This window comes from Brachycentrus maculatus, unplaced genomic scaffold (genome assembly GCF_059751285.1).
Source record: "Brachycentrus maculatus isolate JH-2025_06_01 unplaced genomic scaffold, ASM5975128v1 h1tg000111l, whole genome shotgun sequence".
Taxonomy (NCBI): domain Eukaryota; kingdom Metazoa; phylum Arthropoda; class Insecta; order Trichoptera; family Brachycentridae; genus Brachycentrus; species Brachycentrus maculatus.
In genome coordinates this window covers 127,156-149,313 of record NW_028280864.1, presented here as the reverse complement: position 1 = coordinate 149,313, position 22,158 = coordinate 127,156, and the positions used below count along the sequence as shown (strand labels likewise).

The window sequence follows — 22,158 nt, the reverse complement described above, 5'->3', positions numbered from 1 at the left end:
ACCGTAATGGTGTAAATAAAGCACAGCATCGGATCGCATTATTTAACTCGGTTACTTATCATATGAATGCTGTATAGGATACAAATGATGAATATTATATGGAGTATAAGGGTTTAGGACAAAACTGGAAAGTAACTATAATGGAAAGTAAATGAAGGAGGAACACAATGACGAAACGGAGAATATGTAATTATTTCTAATATGGACTAGGACTCTCGAGATCGCATAACCGTACTCGAACAAATTTGTGTGATTTCAAACTGCTTAAGTGTACCCTTGAGAATGAGTCTAAATACATAGATAATAAATACATTTCTTATTACAACTACATCGTGGGTGTACTGGCAAAAAAACTATGCAACTTCTTTAACTCGAAAATATGCAATTTTGACTTAATGATTTAATTATAAAGTTTTCCACGTTCTATAAACTGGCCAAATACACTAAGTAGTTTGAAATGTCATATTCGAGTATACGTGGTTTTAAAAGTAAATTCAACTTCAAGTTTAATAGCGGGTATCTTATTCAAGCTAAAAGCTTTAAATAACAGGGATTACTCAAACAGGGATTTTAGAGTCAACGTTTTTTGCCAGTATATCCACGATGTTACAAACATAATCCAATGGAAGCAACACAGGTAAATAAATAGCGCAGTAAGCTATTGAATAGAAATTGCCTACACGTATTGCTATTTGGCATACCGCTATGATGTATCATCTCTATTATGTAATCAATTTGAGCGTGTAACCGACTTATTCTTAGGGTTGCCATTCGTCCCGACATATTGGGACATGTCACAGTTAATGACAGCAGTGTCTCAACCTCTTCCGACGATCTAGACAAAGTTTGATATTAGAAAAACTTTTAGGTCTTGAAAGTATATTTTAATCTTAAAACAAAGGAGTGTAAATGCACCCCTCACCCCTTGTTTGAGAACCATAAAACATAGTGCTGCAATAATCTTTGACGGTTTAATTTACATAATATGTACGCGGAAGTATTATATGTAGAAGCATTTTTAGAGATCATGGTTAAAATTATTAAGTGGTCTGCATCACGATACTCATTAATAATTATATGATTGGTGAAAAGTTTTTTTTCTTAATGGAGATATGGATTAAGGTTCAAATAAAAAAATGCTTATATCTAACCACTGGTGTTCATACTTAATTGCGTAACAACGTACTATTTTTTTAAAATTATTTTTTACCAGTGGAATATATATTAAAAATAAATTAAATGGCGTATAATGAATTCACTAACATAGGAATGAAAACTAAATTATTATCTGATTTTAATAATGTTTTAAATAAAACAACAGGCTATTGTAACATTCATTTATAAAATCGCTTAGTATCTATAGTGAAAAAAAGATATAGATATATCAAGATATATATATATATATATATATATATATATATATATATATATATATATATATATATATATATATATATATATATAAATATATATATATATATATATATATATATATATATGTATATATATATATATATATATATATATATATATATATATATATATATATATATATATACATATACACATAACGCATAATATATACACGTTTCGAAAATCAATGTACACAATATGATTGTTCCGTCATGGGTAAACTGAAAAATGTTGTATAGTTGTAACCAGCCAATGCCAGGTCGTTGACTGATATTTATATTCTCATATTGATATCATTGTTAGAATATCAACGATTTAAACGCAGTAGTTAATTTTAAAAAAAAAATATACGCGGTACTTGAACAAAAAATGTTTTTATATTGGTCAAAATATCAAGCATGATTGAATGTCGTGGGTCATGTACCTAGATACCAGTTAATGTCTAGGTAAATGTAATTCCATGGATGTACTAACCTGCCCATGTATCTTCGTGCCCGCCTCTATGGTAAGTGCCGTACAGTTCAAAACCTGTACTAACCGAGGACTTTCTAAGAAAGTTATAAATCAGCTTTTGAATGTGCCCACACCTACCCTGTACTCACAAGTTACCGAAGTTTTACTTTTTAGAGATAGTGTAAAAAATCAAATCTCAAAGAATCCCTAGCCTTTTTTAAACATTAGTAAGTATATTGCATCAGAGAAACGTAGATTTAAGGCCTTACTACTCCCAATAATAGAATTCGTTAAGCGAGAGCCGACGTCACTTCACACACGATTTTTTTAGATAACATTTTTCTTATTACAATTTTCTCAGGCATCTAATAAATATCTTCTTCTTCTTTTTATCCTTTTCCGCACCTGATGGTGCTTAGGGCAATGCATCATATAAACGCAGTTTTATCTTAATAGTCAACACATAAAGGAAAGGTAATCAGCCCTCCGTATCAGGTACCAGTCCAGGGTAATATTGAATAAATATTAGAGTGAACAAATCACTTATATTTATTTCACCCCCCCTAGGAATCGAACCCGGGACCTCCAGTGTGGTAGCCGAGCGTGCTGACCACTACACTAAATATGTATATCTTTTAAATCCCATAGGAGTCGTAACAATCGGCGGGTATGTATGAGGAGATGCATGAACGTGGAAGAGGCGAAGAATGTTTGCAAGGACAGAGTGGTGTGGCGCTCTATTCTCTCTGCCTACCCCTGCGGGGAAGCGGCGTAATGTTTAGTTAGTTTAGTTTTTTAAATCCCATAATACAAAAAATACAATTTTCTAATAGAAAGGGGTCGAGAGTCATCCATTGTCCTCAAATATTTTAAACAAAAATAAACATTTGATATTTATTTGAACAGCCTTAATTTATAGATGCTCTCGAGACAGAGGAAGCTGTATGACCGGTAGATTGTAAGTGCGGGGATCTAGGTCAATCCGCTCCGAGAGAGTGCGCCCCTCCTCTCCCCGTCCCAACCGGTAGAAAGTGATGATGCATCCAGCGTGCGCATACCCAGCTCGCTAATGTAATGTCACAGCCATGAGCCTACTAATTATATTTAGTCTTCATTGTTTATGTAATCATTTATGGTATTACAACACACGCAAAACGCCATCCTAGACACGCCTATAATATTATTTATTTAAACTTCATGTACAGAAAAGAAATAAGTACATTGGCGGGCTTATTGCTAAAAAGCGATAACTTCCAACCAACAAAAACGATGTGGTAAAATCTATCCACTTTTAATTTTTGTTTTACTTAGTAAATATCACTATTTCTAAAAATCTACTGTGACACGTGTTTCGATGCATTCCGCATCATTTTCAAACACCGTATATTTCAAATACGGTGTTTAAAAATGATACGGTATGCATAGAAACACGTTTCACAGTAGATTTTAAGAAATAGTAATATTTTCTAAGTAAAACATTAACTAATTATTTTAACTTAAGCAAGAATAAATATAATCTTTCCCTACATATGGTAAATGTACATGTGCATAGGTAGGTAGATGTGTAGGTGGGAAAAATATTTCATACAATACATTTTAAAAGTCTTCCCATGCTCTCGGTATTCAATACCCAACCTACTTACTTTCTTCCTTTGTTTCCAAATTTCATGGGACACTACCGTTATATAACGAGAACATAATACATAATTCCGTTACTAGACATATCGAACACGAATACAACACACGACTGACATTTAGCTAATCGAAATGGCGGCCGAGTACGTCAAATGAAAATTCACAATCTTTCTGTCCGCCTCCGTAGTGTAATGGTCAGCATGCTCGCCTACCGTTCTGGAGGTCCCGGGTTCGATTCCCAAGGAGGGTTTAATAAATATAAGTGATTCACTCTAATATTTATTCAATATAACATTGGACTGGTACCTGAAGTGGAGGGCTGATCACCTTTCCTTCATGTGTAAACGATCGAGATAACACTGCGTTTATATGAAGCAGTGCCCTATGCACCATTGGGGTGCGGTAAGGGATTTATTATTAATATTAAACATGAAACCGGACGTAACAAAAGTATTGATATCTCAACATAAATGAAGAAGGATACGTCTGATTGATAACCACACAACTCAAATTTTGGAAGTTATATTTATGTTTTTTTTTTTTTATATTCAAAGCATTTACTTTGTGGTCAAACATTTTAATTGATATTAGTAATGTTAGTAAATAACCACTCACCGACTACTTCTGTCTACCGGTTTCGAGACGTACCCGTCTCTTCGTCAGGACATACACTACAATTTAACAATCCTGATTGTTAAATTGTAGTGTATGTCCTGACGAAGAGACGGGTACGTCTCGAAACCGGTAGACAGAAGTAGTCGGTGAGTGGTTATTTACTAACATTACTAATATCAATAGTTATATTTATGCTTCATTCGCCACTTCCTTGCATATGCTACATCTTAGGGACCATCCGTATTTCACCATTTGTGGTAGGGATATGTATTTTTTTTATAGCAGAGATCTTCGTGAAATGTATGCAAGATTCTTCCCATCGGAACAGTCCTTTAACAGGTTGTAGGCCCTGTAAATGATCAGGCTTCCATATTCTTCTACACCTATGGTAAGATATTAATATAAAGCTGAGACAAACCAAGAATTTGTGGACCAAGATTTGGACGCACTCAAAATATTATCATATATATCAAAGTAACCTGGAAATCGAAGTCGAAGACATGTTTTTGGTCTACCCATTTTGTTTATTTCTGTTTATATTTTTGACTAAAAACAGTTTTAAAAAGTATTATTTTATTAGTGTATTATCCGCCTCCGTAGTGTGATTGTCAGCACGCTCGGCTACCGTTCTGGATTGAGGTCCCGGGTTCGATTCCCTGGGGGGGAGTCAAATAAATATAAGTGATTTTTTCACACTAATATTTATTCTATATTATCCTCGACTGGTACCAGAAGCGAAGGGCTGATCACCTTTCCTTCATGCGTTAATGATCACGATAACACTGCGCATGCACCATCATCACTCATCCGCACCCTATGCACCATCGGGTGCGAATGAGGGTTTGAAGATGAAGAAGAATGTATTTTTAAACTTTAGAAAAGAAATAACACCTCATTAAATCTGATCAACGTATTTATACGTAACTAGTACCGGTGTACACGTCCATTGATTTAAACAAACGCACTGTAGACGCAAAACAATTACGTCATAAGATAAAATGAAAATTAACCGGTAAACCAATGTCGACATATATAGTATGCAGCGTTCACTTCTTATTTTCAGTTCACTTAATGAATCCTGAGACATAATTGGTTAATTGTGGCTTTAGTCCACCAAAAGACATTTTTTAAACCATCCGTAAACAATAGAATCGGTCCAACGCTAATAGTGTAAATTTCAGGTAAAATTAATGCCTTCATAAATTGACTCGGCAGTCACTTTGTGGTAAAATCTATCCATTTAGAATTTAAGTTCTACTTAGAAAATATATTTAAGTTTTACTCTAAAATTTAGAATTAGCTTCACATACGGTTTTTGAAAATGATGTAAAATGCATGGAAACACGTTTCACAATAAGTTTTATGTGGTATTTACTAAGCAAAACCCAAATTATAAATTAATGACAATAAAGGCTAATACAAAAAAAACGCTTTTCTTAAAAAAATGTTCTAACTCTGACGCACATACAACAGTTTAGAAAGCGACTGTAAACACAATTTTCCCTATAAATATTTAGAATGATTAATTTTGTATAGTGCTATAAGATATACATATGTATATATTTACACAGGCACCTATATAATTTTTCTTCAATTATAGAATTGATGATCAAGTACTTTGTATATTAGTACGATATCCTGAAAATAAATTTATTGTATAAAATAAAAGAATATTATTTTGAAAAACCCTTTTCACATAAAAAAACCCTAAACAAGCGAATTCAAATTACATACTTGAAATACAATACATTTAATACGTATTTCTATCTACTGTGTTGTATTTTATGCACACAAACGTAATATGTAAAAGACAGCAAAATTATGGTAAACAGAAAGGACTAAAGTAAAAGTTTTCACTGTGAATTTAATTGCATCAGCATCAATTATAAATTCATAATTGAATAATTGTTAATCACACCGCAACCTTCACTTATTATTTATTATTATATTATTATTATTAATTATGTATGTACGACTAGTTATTGTTAATTCGTCTGCTGAAACAGCGGCGCCACTTTCTCCCAAATAATTCGCATGGCTTTGTCACTTGCGATTGTCTCTCAAAGACATCAATTAAATTCCTCGACTCCGTTGCGCTTAGAATGGCGTAAAATTATTTTCTTTATATTTCTAATTTCTTTAAGTCTACAACAGTGACAGTCGTGAATCTCATCAAACCGAATGTGTTGTCTGGTTTATTTTAATATGTTTGGTAGAAATATCGTAATGCTCAATAAATATGTACGTAGATATTATTTTACGATGTGGTCAAATTATAATATATGGCTGTTGTTGTTCATCGTCATGTTACGGTCATTCGACATTTCAATAAAATAGAAAACTATCAGAGATATTGTTATTATTTATAGCTATCCAAGATTTCTCTCGAGAAACCTATCCAAGGAAGGTGCGGTTGCCTGTATTACTGATATCATATTTCCCATAACATTCAATTATTTTAGCACCATGACTTTTGGCCATTATTTGTAACAAAAAAAATATGAGGGTCAAATAGACTTTATCTTCCTGAATTCAAAAAGTGATTTTTTCAAATATTTATTTGGCAGTCTGGATGTTTCTGCCAGTGTCAAGTATTATTCTTAATTACAAACAAAAAAAATAATAATAGAAAATAATAAAAACAATTAATACAAAATTTCATAGTTTAAATGCGTTTAGCTTTATCATTTTAGAAATTATGACTGCAATTCTAGAATTAGGTTTAGAAAGAAGGGTGGATACTTGGGTGGGGAGTTGGATTCCTGCCCGTGTTAAGCTATTTAGAAAGTTCTTCTCTGTTGTGAACGGACACTGAAAGAACGTATGGTTTGCATCCCCTATATCTTGTCCACATTCGCAATATGGTGATGTAACGCACTTTATCTTACAGAGATAAAGTTATTTTCTTGTATGTTCCTGCAAATTTTTAAAATATTTTTCTGCTTTACTCATTTTTCATCAAGAAAAAAAGTGCACAGTATATTATTAAAGTTCAGACCGACTCAATGCTATCGCAATATTTTGAACAACTAAGAAGCACCGTAGCGGAACGCAGTAATATTGTAGTTTTATGTTTTTACGCACAAACGCGAAGTGACATAATAGCATTACTTCTCTATCAAGCACCAAGGATATCAACTTTGAATATTTTCTATAGTATTACAGAAATGAGCACACTACGATTTTACTGCAGGCACGGGCGTAGACTTTTGAGGGATAAAAGTAACTTTTCTTGTTGAGGTCTGTCCATTAATAAGGAAAGATTTTTTTAAAAAAAGGTTTAGATTCTAGTCTAGGTTATACGGTATGTTAACGTACCTTAACCTAGCAGTTTTATTTAAAATACAATAAAAAATTGAAAATAAATAAAAATATACTTTCATTCGAAAAGAAATCTTAGAAACGATTCAGAATTTCCTCATTTTTTTGCAATAATGTAACAAAATTTTAACGAAGTTTTTCTGCTGAATTATGGAAAATGGTTTATTGTTGAATTGGCCATTTAAGTGGAAGTCGTATATAATTAATAAACTGTTTTAAACTAAACTGTTAGTTTATACATGCTACTCGTAGTAATATTTTCGTATCAATGCTGCGGTCATTGTGCAAGTACAGGAAAACTTAATAAGACCAGTCACCTTGAAGTGGAAACATACACTTACCTCCCAGGTATTGACGTAATTATTCTAACAGAAGATGTCGCCGGGGATTGTACATGATATAATACTAATGTTTGAATCGTCAATAGATACTTTACTATTTTTCCACTACTTTCATAACTTAATTTATTTATAATAAATTATATCTAATATGGTGTTTTGCACGGCCATAAAATTAAACAATGGGGTCTAATAGTAATGAATATTGTTTGACTTAAAACTAAATGTTATGTGTAGAATCGGCTAAAGCCTTCTCTATTTAAATATGTCATGCTTTTTAAGATATTTCTAAAATAAAGTACATATAACGTGTAATGTATTAGGTATAAACCCTAAAAGCATCATAATTTAAATACAGGCAAAACAATATATATTTGTAAAATTTTATACACCTGGCTATGAACTCAAAATTATGTAAAAAATAATAATGAAAGAAACGAACTGTCTTAAAAATTTTACATTAAATTATTTCGTCATTGGTTTTTTTTCATCTAATTTTCAGTTTTGGTTAGTCACTATAATGTAAATACGTTAACGAATCTCTTCATTTCATCCACGTTGTTTCATTACTATACACAAAATTCTTTGGTGGAAAATTATAGTTTTTTTCCTTTTAAATATATATATATATATATATATATATATATATATATATATATATATATATATATATATATATATATATATATATATATATATATATATATATATATATATTATATATATATATATATATATATATTTATATATATATATATATATATATATATATATATATATATATATATTTATTTATTTATATTTATAAATATTTTATATAAAGGTTCTTAAAGATATTTCAAATAAAAACTGTTTTTAGGCATATCTAAGCGACCGTTGTTTGAAAACTGGAACTCGATTTTGGACTGAGTTTTATCCTGAAAATATCCTCAATCCAACCCAGTTTGCCGAATATTAAGGTATATTTAAAGCTCTATCTCATTTTATCTCGTTTTATTCCATAAAATAAATACCTTATTGTCCACCATGGTCAATTTAGTATGCCAATTATGTTTTTCGTTTATCCTTTATCAACTAAATTGGTTTCAATTGAAAAATTGTTTAAAACATAAGTCCTCATCGTACCTTGTGCGCGATTGTTCCCTGACCTCGCCGTTGCAAAATTATATTATTTAATTCAGGGATCAAATTTATCGAAATCTCAATCTTATTTTAAAATACAGCTTTATAAATATATCTTTTATTAAAGATATCTCAACTTGAGATGAATAATCTACACTTCAAATAATATAAATTTAACAAAGTAAAATATCTGAAAAAAAATGCTTGATTATATTTTTATTCAATTTAAAAACTTAGAACTATATTTATAATTTTTATTAAATTAACACGTTCCCGTTTCATCAAGCATTATATTTGATGAATTTATTTTCCTACTTTAAGAAAAATTATTGCAAATTAAATAAATAGACTCTCTATTGCAATTTACTATTGCCGAATGTCTTGTAATTTGCGACATTATAATATTGCGATACAATAATATTATTTTATCTCAAATTGAAGTGCGGAAATGCCGACTATTTTCAAGCAAACAATACAGGCGCATCGGTTGGCTTGTAAAATCAAATTACCCATTACTGCCATATAATTTGGTGATAATGATAGTCGCAAATATAACTCTGATAGTCCTAACTACAACAATGAACAGGAAGATTATTCTCATGGGTGATGGATACTATACATCTATGTAATGTTATAGCTACGATGATACGATATATGTGTAACTATGTAGGAACCTAAAAATATACATCCAGTAACAAGTTACATAGTTTCCTGACTGAAGCTAACCGTTATGAAATAAGAAAACTTAGTATATTTTAAAGTAGAAATATGTAAATTTGAATCGCTATTAAATTATTACTTAATGAAAATAAATATTTGATTGTTTAAAAAGTCGTATATTTGAAAGAAAATATGTAAAGCATATAAAATAAATTACATTGAAATCACTTCCTTATGTGCTAATTTGAATTCATATCTAATTAAATAGGTAGCTTACCTAAAAATTCTACTTTTACCGTATCTGCTCCCTATGTGATGCATATGGAGTTCACAAACTGTATTCAGACTTTTCTGTTGGCTGCTAGCTCCCTTGCATCATCCCAAGTCAGGGCCGCGTCCCGAAGTTCAGACGAGAACTGCCGACGAATTGTCAGCAGTGGTCATCCCGGGCGGCGCGAACCTGATGCCTTGTAAAAGAGTCAAGCTTGATGACGGCACTCAGGAGGCATGCGGAGTACATGCGGAGTACATGACGACAGTTGTGACCTATATTTGCTTGTGTCAGTAATGACAAAACCTGGTCATTGGTCAAATAAAATAAATGTGGAAAAACTGTTCTTGTTATTTTATTTTGACCTTTTTATATCAATGTTTTATATGTAGGTACGTGCAATTTAAATTTGTCATGGTAAACTCATATCTAAATAATAATAATTTTTACGGATAATTATACCCATATTTATTACTATTTAAAATTATTGTTTGAAGCCTAGATTACATTCAAAATACCATCACGAGTTTATTTTATTTTGTACCACAAATGATCCTAAAACAAATAATTTGTTTTACAATGTGCAATTTATGTATCATGGTTAAACACGGTCCTTGAAAAGCGAAATTATTCATGGTAAATACACGTTCCTCACATCGAAACCAATTTATAATGCTGAAATTATTGTTCTTGTGGTTTTGAGCAACAGCGCTGTTGAACGTTTTCTGGGCCAACTTCATTATATTCGCAAATTGCATGTCGCAACTTCAGACCTATGATTATTTAAAATGCGATTATAATGCAAGATATATGGTTAATTTTCTAATGAAGCAGATATATGGCTATATTTATTAATCGGTGCGATACGTGTATGGAAATAATATCGTACACGCTTATAAAGTTTCTTGCCTGACCAAGCATTGTTGTCTTTTCTCAATTTGGTATGTAATACATTGTTGTTTGTATGGTTCATAATAAATTTGTAGTATTTTATAATAATGGTTAAATATATAAGTATTTATAAAGTCTTCAAGTGGTACAAGGTGTCAATATAAAATACTCGGTAGTAACCTGATTCGCCGCTCACCTTTTTCATGGCCTTAGCTATTATAAAAGTTTTAACTCAATTGGTCAATTTTCAATAATAAGTAGTAATAGTTGTTTGATAAATATTTTTATTTAGAAGATACATTTTTCAGCGAAAGAACTGTAGAAAGTGAAATGTCTGCAAGCATGCATAATAGTAGAGAAATTATAATTTAATCGATTTGTAATATAAAACAATTTGTCGCGTAAAATTTTACTAAAGAAAATATTTACCATAAATAATTAATTTTAATTTTTAAAAAAATAACGATATAACAGCATATACCTTACTAATGTTACTAATATTCCCACACTTCAAGCAAAAAAATAACCAATATGTTTCTTAACCGTGTTTGTATTCCAGGATTTCCTGTTTGATCGAATAAGCAGTGTCATTTTTGCACTGTTTTCTATTCTTTCTATGAAAATGCGGAAATTCTCACTTAAGGAAGTGTGTTTTGTGCATTAGTGTAGGCTTGTTGTTCGGAAGATATAATTTATTACAATGCTAATAAATTGGAAAGTACGTTCACTAGTCGCTTCATATATAACGATAATTAACTAGTTATGTTGTTACGTTTTGTTGATAATACTTTCATCGTATAAAAATAATTTAATATCTGTGAACTCCCCAATCATACCCCCCAAGAATATAACTTCCACGGATCGGTGGAATACATTTACATATAAACAATATACAGACATATATTTTAACATAAAATTTATTTAATTTTAGAAGAAACAATTATTGGATAAAAATAATTCATAAATATTATTGAATTTGAAAATATAAGTTATGTAAAGGCTATTTTTATGGTACGGCTATGTTTCCATAAACATTTTTACCAAAATATTATTTTTCGATAAAAGGGCTTCACAGTTGAGGCCACGAAAACCCAACGGATATTTAAACTTTTTGGGCCCCACAAAAATGGCAATTGTATTTTCCTTCTTAGAAAATAATAACAAAGCGTTTATTCCTACGTAATATGATTATCATTTAGATGAAAAGTTATGTTATGAATCTCCTCAACTTAACTAAACATCCCGAATTTCTAAAATGATATGGTTATTTAGTATTTTTCAAGTATACCTAAGCTGCACCCACTCATTGCACCATTTGTACATATAAGTAGAAACTCCTCTCGTATCAACAACAACTTAACAAAACCAATTGCAAGCCCTAACATACACAAATGTTATTCAACAGAAACTACGAAAATCCTAGCACAAGTCCAATCATACCCAAATGCACTTCAAAACTGTCCTATAGAGTAGAATGCAGGCTATAAGAAACTGATAGTTTTTATTAAATGTATTTTTGTTACAAGGTCAAATTTCAATAGGAGCAATGAGTAGCGCCAATGTGGCATGAAAAATGAATACCAACTCGACCAAGTCACCGATAGATAGTTAGTCGGTCGAATGCACCGTTAATGGTCTATTAATGACGTTAAAATTCGTCTTGTTGCATTATTTGATGATTGGTTGTAGTTGATTACATTGCCGAATGATTTGGTTTCAGAAATAAGCAGTACCAAGTGCGACATCGTCCGCCGTCCGGGACGGTCAGCGTGGAATCATAATTCCGTGGCGCTAATTACCGCGAACGGTGATTACTGATTACAATGTGAAAGTGGACCCGGAACCCGCACAGCCACAGAGTGATTAGACAGAGACGGGGCAGTGATTATGTTGTGAGAGTGAGTGGGACACACTAATGGGTAGAAGGAGAGATGATCTTCTTGCTGTTCACAACTCTTTTCTTATCAAGCCTTGGCGCCCTCGCGCGAGCTGGTGAGTCATCATATTGTTTTTATTTTAATTCTATAATAAAAATACTTGAAAGTGGTCAGGTTAGGAGTCGTAACAATCGGCGGGTATGTATGAGGAGATGCATGAACGTGGAAGAGGCGAAGAATGTTTGAAAAAACAGAGTAATGTGGCGTTCTATTCTCTCTGCCTACCCCTGCGGGGAAGCGGCGTGATGGTTAGTTAGTTAGTTAGTTTTAATAAAAAACAACAACAACTTAGGATGCTCAGAACCGAAAATGCTCAAGCAATCCAAGAAAAGTTAAAAACAAACAAAACTTGCACACTAGAGAAAAACTCAACTTAAATCGGAAATATGAGTAATTTTTATTATATTGTTAATTCTAACTTTTAGGTCATATTTATACTTGAAACACGCTGTTTTTTTCCGTTAAACATTCTTTTTTTATATAAAGGGGATACCGGAGTCTAAAGTAATACGAGTCAGCAGCAACGTGGTTCTTTTCCTGCTCTTGCATTTCACCGAGCAATAATCTTGCAAAGTCCCACACTTTGCCAATTACATGGCAATGACGTGAAACTTTAGCATAAAAATGTACGTGATAAAGATTTTAAAGGTTCGAAAGCTTGGTCACAAGTAGCTTGAAACATTTAGCTACTTTATATTGCGAGTAAATAAATATATTATACATAGTTAGAATTATATATAAATATATAGATACCGCGTTTGGTGACCACGATAGAGGTCTCGGGTTCGATTCCCAGGGGTGTCAAAAAAATTAAAGGTTTTTAACTCTAATATTTATTTGATGCTGCCCTGAACTGGTAACTGAAGCGTGATACTGATCACCTTCTCTTATATAATTAATGATCAATTGAACATTGGATCAATTTCATCTCCCCGTATTAGACTTTTTTCTCGGTTTTCGAGAAAATCTATCAAATTTGATAAGGTGGAGTATAATCAATTAATAATAATAAATAGTAAATTATGTTATTTAAAAAGTATATTGTAAGAGTTCCTAGTCTGCTTATTTAATGTTTAATGAATTCACGATTAAAACATAATTAATAATGAATTACTAAAATTTTCTGATTAGAAAAAAACTATATTTTGAGATTAGATTTCGTAAATAAAAAAAGAACAGGAATAACTTTTTGACCGTTTTGAAATGAAGACAATTTTCCAGGGATATTCCACTATGTTAAAGAGAATATCTAGAATAAAAAGTAATGCATTGCGAAATCAAGAAAAGATAATCTTGTTTAATGTAAAAGATGGACGAAAATGTATCTAGATATAGCACAAAGGTACGTACAACTTACTTGATATCACTAACAAAATTAACGAATTTCTAAAAAAAAACTATTTTGTGCAATGAAACTTGACCCTAATGCATTAACAGCTGCGATTGAAATACTCGGTGATCAGATTCACTTCTTGATCACAAACATGATCATGACCGTATCCGAACTTGTGTCAGATCAGGTCAGAACTTAGAATACAAAATATTCTAAATTAACATAGATTTAGATTTTTTTAATGAAACAGGGAGATCAATGAGATTTGACTTTTATCGGATAAAATTATATTTTTTAATATTTGTAAGGTAAATAATTTAAAAAAATAATTTATTTTAAATGTGGTTTTACAATATATTTATTAATATTCAAAAAAATAAAAATAAGCAATAATATCTATCTTAATTTTATAAAATATCAAGTAATCGTTTTTTTGTTATTAGTTAACGAGATACCAGAAAATGTTTAATAATCTTGCAGATGATTGTTTAAAAAGTTACCATTACATCATATAATGTGCGTTATGCAATAACATTAACATGTATATTTGTTCTCGTGTATCATCCCTGTGCTTACTTATGGTCTGGAAACTATTGCCTCGACAGTAGGGACCATACGTAAATTGAGATGTGCACAGCGGTCTATGGAGAGAAAAATCCTAGGCTTTATTTAGTCTGAGAAATAAAATTAGAAACTAAGAAATCAGACGCCGGACAAAGGTTATCGATGTAATAGACCGTGTTGCCTAGTTAAAATAGCAATGGGCGGGTCATGTCGCTTGATAAGGAACGGACAGATAGGCATCCAGAGTTCTGCAGTGGAGACATGAAGAGGAATACTCTTAAAAAGATGGGCCGATGATATTGTCTCCATCGCGGGTAATAAATGGGTCGAAAAAGCCTAAACTAGAGAAGTTTGTACGTCATTAGAAGAGGCCTGCTTCCCCCAGTAGAAACGACTGATAAAGAAGAAAAATTAGTAAATGTGTTCATACATATTTGTATAAAACCTCGATTCCTTTTCGTGCTTAAGTCCAGCCCTGTTGGTAATGAAGAGTAATTATATAATTGATTTGAAGAGTAGGATGTGACCGTGTGTTGCTTCGAATTCACTTCCTCCGGTTAATGACCGCTCACGTTTTCGGCACAAATTTAAACTTGCGGTTCTTTTAACGGATGTGGTTTTACTATAAGATGACTAACTTGTGCATTATGTCCTACATCACTCTGTTACCCCAGTTACTTAATGAGGGCGGAGTTACTACCGAATAATTGTTCTCGTAATTGACTTCGAGGTGTACTTAGAATATCAAGGTGACGGTTATAATGGTACTCGCTCTTTTTTTGGTAAGCAAGTACCTAAATTTCTTTCACCTCAAACCTCAGAATGTTATATATATTTCGGTTTTCGTCAATTTTTGTTAGTAAGTCACAACGTTCAATATTTTTTTTTACCGAATATGTTTAAAGAAGGTAGATTAACCGGATCTTAAACCCCTGTATCCCATCCTTACTTATTCAAAATAATAATTTTCTTCACTAAATTGCCATCGCTTTTTACTCCAAATGCTAAAATAGAATACAAACGTAACCATAACCGTTTTGTGTAGCGACAATATCTCTATTTTTTATAAAATTATAATTTAAAATAAAATAAATGAAATCAATTGCGATATGATGTCAGGTATATGATTTGTTACGCAAAGCTTTCATTTCAAAATATTAAATGTGTTCTTATGCAATTTTCACATTAGCCTCTATTTACTTTTATGTAATAAAAAAAAACCTGTCATTAGTGGAAAAAAATGTAGTATCCTAAAATTTACAAAATCAATACACTGCTTAAGAAATAGACTATAAAAACTGGTACATACGCAACTGCACAGAGCGCTTGCATATAAAATTACAAATTAAATAGGTAAGTATATCATACATTTTAGGTAATATTAAAACATGTATCCCTGTGGTAATGTCATGACTCCAAGTCAGAGGTCATTAATTCGACTCCTATTCTCTACTACCTCATCCATATCTATCGCTATTATAAAAAGCTTTATTTTTTATACGAAATGCAAATAAAAGAAACTTCTTAAAAATATAATTTTATTCATATCGACACGTTACAATAGATTTTAAGAAACAGTACTGTTTCTTAAAATCCGCACCATTTTCAAACATCGTATAATATTTTTCTTCCATACGAACGTGACTCGAGTACTAAAAACACTTGTGTTCTTACAAAATTTCTAAACATTAACGGAATATTTTTTTGTTTGTTTGTGAGTAAATATAGAATTATAGAAATGTTCAAGTCGCTTTCCTTTAATGAAGTCATTTTGCATATCGAATTTATTAGCAACTGTCGTTTATATAATTTTGACTAACATAGATCAACTTTTTTCTCCATCGTGCTTTCAAAAATGGAGCAACATTCGACTTGGAAAAAATTGCGTTTTTTGCAAAGTATTTATTTTGAAACGGATTGCTCAAGTACAGTTGTCTGATTGATTGCAGAAATTGAGAAGCACGGAAATAGATAATGTGTTTAAATTTAAATCCATCGCATTTCGTAAAACTGGAGTTTAATTCTGATGACCCGCTTTTTAAAGAAATAATACCATAGCCTGTCGTGTTATTCGGGTTGGGAAAATAGTATCACCGTTAATAATCCGGTTTAAGATAGGCTTGAATAGATTTGTATTAGCTTTTGTGTACAGAACATCTGTGTGTAATATTGTGCTCTATTTGAACTGAAATCAAATAACTTCGTAAATGTAGTTCACTTTAATTTAAATACCTAAAAACTAGTAATCTGAATATAGTTGGTAAATGAAGATTTAGTAGGGGTATTTTTCAGTATTTCAAATCTCGCCGTTAGCTGTAGTTTATCCAACTTACACAAGCTGGATATTAGAACGAATATACTTATACTAACCCGAATGCCCTATTCTCTTTTTCCTCTTCTTAAATAATAATGCTTTCCTCCCCCATCCCCATTTTCATATTTGTACCATAATGTCATTCACCCTGAATTATTTCTTTTTCAAAATCTGTATACATTTTGGAAACACTTCACTCATCCGAGGAACTGAATAGCAGGACTGATCACCATATTGATTTTATATGGTGACCTGTGATAAAGGGTCAAAATACAATAGTTTATTTAGAAAGGAAAACGCCAAAAGTTATAAAATAACAAATTATGTATTTTTTTATGTGTAGGTACCTAAATGCGACCCCAGAAAATCGATCAATATAAAAAAACTTTAAGTGTTTTTTTTTTACGGTTAATTCATTTCATCAGCCGTCGTATATTAAGAGATTACACATCTCGACAAAAAATGACACAAAGTCACTAAAAACCAGGCTATTTTTTAAAATTAACGGAGCTCTTAGCAAATACTGACGTTCTCAAAAACGTGAAACGAAAAAGTTGTATGTCATGATGAAATGCCACTCAAGAAGTATTTCATAATGAAAAGAGGAGATCGAGGGACCGATGGAAATGTGTGCAATACTCTTGTTTGGAGAATGCAAACATGACTCCCAACTAACACTCAAGTGTATTATCCTCTCTAATGTACATTTGAATTTACGAGACTATCCACCATTCAAGTTTCTTAAAATTAAATATTTTATCAATATCTCAATCTCATAAATAAATAAAATCATTATTTACTTGCTTGAACATTTAAAGTGAAATGAACTGATTTAGTTAATAATTTATTAACTTAATAATCGTTGCATAATATTATGTAATTTTATTGTAAAATGGCCAAAACCACACGTAATAGGCACATCAAGTGACAATTTTAGTAAATTAAAAAATAAGAGCATAAAGTTATGTTAAAAGAACTAGCGCATTAAAACTGAAAATTGATAATTCTGTTTTGTGTATTTCACTGAAGGCTTTGTGGGCGGGTGACTATTTTAATCACATATAATGTAGTTCATTTCAGGCATTCCTAATATTGCTGAATGTAAATATTTTGAGGATCGTGATACTTCGCAAATGACATTTTGGTTGGCTTTTGAAACCATTTATTAATTCTCCTTAATCGTAAAATTATTTTTATAAGAAAATTCGTGGGTGTAAAATATGAATGTTTGCGATGCGAACGAAAACTATCCCCATTCAAACGAATAGGAATTGGAAATTACTGTAATTTTGATGTTTTTACCTAATTCATGTGAATACCATTCTGTACGCAGACCTATAATATTATATAAAATATAACGTTTAATGTAGTGAGTGGCCTTGGATTGAGAAAGTTTAATGCGCCCCGTCGAACAACTCGTTCAGTAGCAGAACCATGATAATGTTACGTGACAACGAAATTGAAAACATAAAATAAATTAATATGACGATATACACCACAGTTAAGGTAATATAGCAATAAAAATGATTCTCTATTGCTCGAATTTTACGTTAAAAAAATCACGAGAAAAACTTATCGACGCACGGAAAGAAATCGGCTAGCGCTGTGCCATTGCGAGTCAAAATATCTATATCGATAATATTAATTATAATTCATGCTTTACCAAAAATGGAACGAACAGCACTAGATACGGGTGGGATCAGGAACAGAGGAGTATAGGACGGGATGTGCTATCCGCTCCACCTTGATCCGTCCTCGATCGTCGCGGAGTTATTCTGGAACAGTATTCATAATTTGACGGCTGTTTTACTTAGACAAGTAATAAATAAATAAAATTATATGTGGCATATGTTTTGAACTGTCCGCCTCCGTGGTGTAATGATCAGCGTGTTAAGCTACCGCGCTGGAGGTCCCGGGTTCGATTCCCAGGAGGGGTGATAATAATTATTAATGATTTTACACTGTAATATTTATTTAATATTACCCTGGACTGGTTCCTGAAGCGCAAGAGTGATCACCTTGCCTTCATGTTAGTAATGATCAAGAAAACACTGCGTCAATTCGATGCAGTGCCCTATGCACCATTGGGTGCGGATAAGGGTTATAAGTATGTTTTAAAATTAGGGATATTTAAAATTTAAGAAAATTATTTTAATGTCAAACAACTAACGATCGAACCTACCTAACGAAAAAGAAGAAAATGCTGCATGAATATGATTTCAGCTTGATAATTTATTGGAAATTCCAAATGTTTTTGGAATAACTGTGATAATAAAAGTGCAATTTATCGCAATTTACAGACAGTCACCATATTTGAGTCCAAAAAAAAGCATTTTAAAAAGCAAGTTCTCATGATTGGATTTTTAAGTATGTCACGTTACATACCCATTAAACGTGAGTTTTATTTAATCTGGGTATTTTAACATTTTAATTCATTATTTGATGCTAAAAATACGAATTTGTAGCCTGTGATTTTGAAACGATAAGGGCTTTTCCTAGATAGTGTGTGACCTTAAAATGGGCTACATGGAAAATTATCACTCATTTCAAAATTCTTTTTTCATGCCTCATCCTACTTAGTTCGTATTGTAGAGGCGGGTAGCCTACTTATAAATAGCTTAGATGAAATCACCAATACATTAACATATTATTTATCTTGGAAAGTGTTTTGGGTACATAAAAACATGAATTATTTATGAATATTAAAACGTAAAGAAGATTTACAGACGAATATTTTACTCAATTCATAGGAATAGGAGAGCTAAAAATTAATTAATAATTTGAGACAGTAAAATATTAAAGGCCTTATTTTTCCTAAATAATAAAGTTGAAAACAAATATATGTGGGTGTTATTCATTGTAAAATACACCTGTTTTATGTAAATAAGGTACTCACGCTTCACCGGAAGATAGAGTTCAAAACAATCCGATTCGGAGAAAGTTCAACAAATTAAGGTTATTACTAAAAAATCTTCTCGCACTATTTAAATTAACCCTATTTCCATTGATCACAATCTTTATTGTTTTCTTAAAGAACAGTTACTAAAAAGGAAAACAATAATAATATGGCGAAAGTACAGTGACTTATATCCAAGGTATTACTACATTTATATAACACATACACATACACGCACACACAGACACAGACACAGACACACACACACACACACACACACACACACACACACACACACACACACACACACACACACACACACACACATACACATAAGTATATATATATATATATAGACATATTAAGCTACTTGTATGTATATATAAATAAACTTTGTTACTATACATAATATATGTACGGGTACTAATGTCTTTCCCTCGCCTGAAATAAAATAACATTAATGAAAGGTCGTTAAAAATAGAAAACAAATTTTACGAGTATCTCGAAATGGTCTTGTAATTCACTTTCAAACGTCATCAACCTTTACTCGATTGATTTCATTTCGGCTGCAATATTTTCGCAAGAAAGTTGATTCAAAAAAGGATAGTGAAGTCGGAGGGAAAGTTAAGAGCCTCTGGACTGGCCGAGTAATATTCGTCATTTCATTTTTTGTAATGTTGTAATAATTCGGTCTTAGATTGTCAACACGTAGTTTGTCATTATTAAACGCCGACTTTCTCCAGTTCAATTCTCTTACCTCCTCCAACACATACGAATACGTAGGTATAAGTATAAACATATTATGATATACGCCAGTGCCGGATTTTCTTGTTTAGTACCTTAGAAGCGACATTTTCTTTAAAACTCTGTGCCGGTTTTTTGTACTCAAGATAAAAAGAAAGTTTTTATTAAAGGAGCACAATTTTATATCATTTGATTTTCAATTTTAAAAGCATTTTAAATTTGCACAATCTGAGATCCTATAATTCATAATGGAAAATGATAATATCCAGTAATAGCAGGCACGTTAATACCAATATTAATTCTCCTCATTCTCGGTTACATCGTCACATTATTATGTATGCAAATGCATTAAAATGCAAATGGTCAATGTTTTATTGCTTTAATTATATATCCTTTGTATTTAGTGCAACTTTTAATAAGATATATTTTTTTAACAATCAACATATATTAACAAAAATAATGCAAAGTCATTTTCTAAGAGTTTATGAATTGTGTTTTTAAATTAAGTACAATATTATGAAATTGAAATATATGTATTGAAGCGAGTATATATGTTATTGGCGCGAATCGAGCCCCCGACGCCAGTTTCACAACCGAGCGTCTACCTACTACGCCACGGCCTGTTATGTTGTGCTGGCTGGGTATTATTTTGATCTAATCGGGAATCGAATCGGAGACGTCATGCGAGAATGCTAAACTTTTTTTGTTTTTTGTTCTGCTACAAGTAGCATAACTATGTGCCGTGGGAAGTAGGGAAAGATTTTCCACGAAGTTAACACTATTACGAGACAATTTTTTATTTTGGGAAAGAAATAACTTTTCATTATAAGAATGTGATATATATATAAATGCGGATTTGCCCAAAGGTCCCAAATAGAGCGGTGTATGCGGGAAAAAAGATAGCGATGGAAAAATAATATTACTTTTAAGTAAGAGATATTAAGAATTATTTTCTGTTATGATTCTCAAAAACCAGTTAAATGAGCTGCAAAACGCATGCTTGAAAAAAAATGATGAACCACTGTAGTAGGTGGTACGCTTTTATCAAACGTTAAGAATAAACAAAGCAAAAATACTCAAATTTAAACTGATTACGAATGATATATAATGGGCATTACTTAAATATGACAACTATTTAGAGAAGTAGGTCAGGATGACAAACAACCTTCATTTATCTGAAAAACCTAAAAATGTTATTTTTAATGTATAACCACCATCAAAACTGTTGTAAAACATATCAATAGATAAATTTGGTACGTGATTATTAAAGACTAACAACATAACATACAAAAACTTTAATTTTAACACAGTTAAATGTATAATTCTAAAGCTTATCGTGAGTAGTTATGAATACTATTATTTTATCTTCAATTCGAAGCAGTTTCATTTAGAAACATCAATTCACTAAGAGTAGGTTCTATCTGTATAGAATATTCGTACTTATGTAAGAATGCATTGTTAAGGAGATATCTGGGTTAGCACGGCTTTAAGTTGGTTGACACACTGGGATGAATGGAAACTTATTTATATGTAGAATACCTATCTACGAGTATGTACATACGTAGGTTTATCATGTGTTTTTTAAAAATCAATCTAGGTAAACCAACCTGGGTAAGGTGTTACAGATGTTAGATATGTACTTATATAATTT

The 22,158-nt window shown here is 31.5% G+C and overlaps 1 protein-coding gene across 1 annotated transcript in view; it reads left to right on the top strand.

Annotated features, from left to right (window-relative positions):
• The window catches only part of LOC148310019 (uncharacterized), a 43,294-nt gene that overhangs the window by 5,251 nt on the left and 15,885 nt on the right, over positions 1–22,158 (top strand). The window contains exon 2 of the mRNA XM_088259151.1: positions 12,440–12,711. Coding sequence (XP_088115277.1) covers positions 12,651–12,711 — 61 coding nt within the window. The 5' untranslated portion in view covers positions 12,440–12,650. The remainder of the gene's footprint in view (positions 1–12,439; positions 12,712–22,158) is intronic.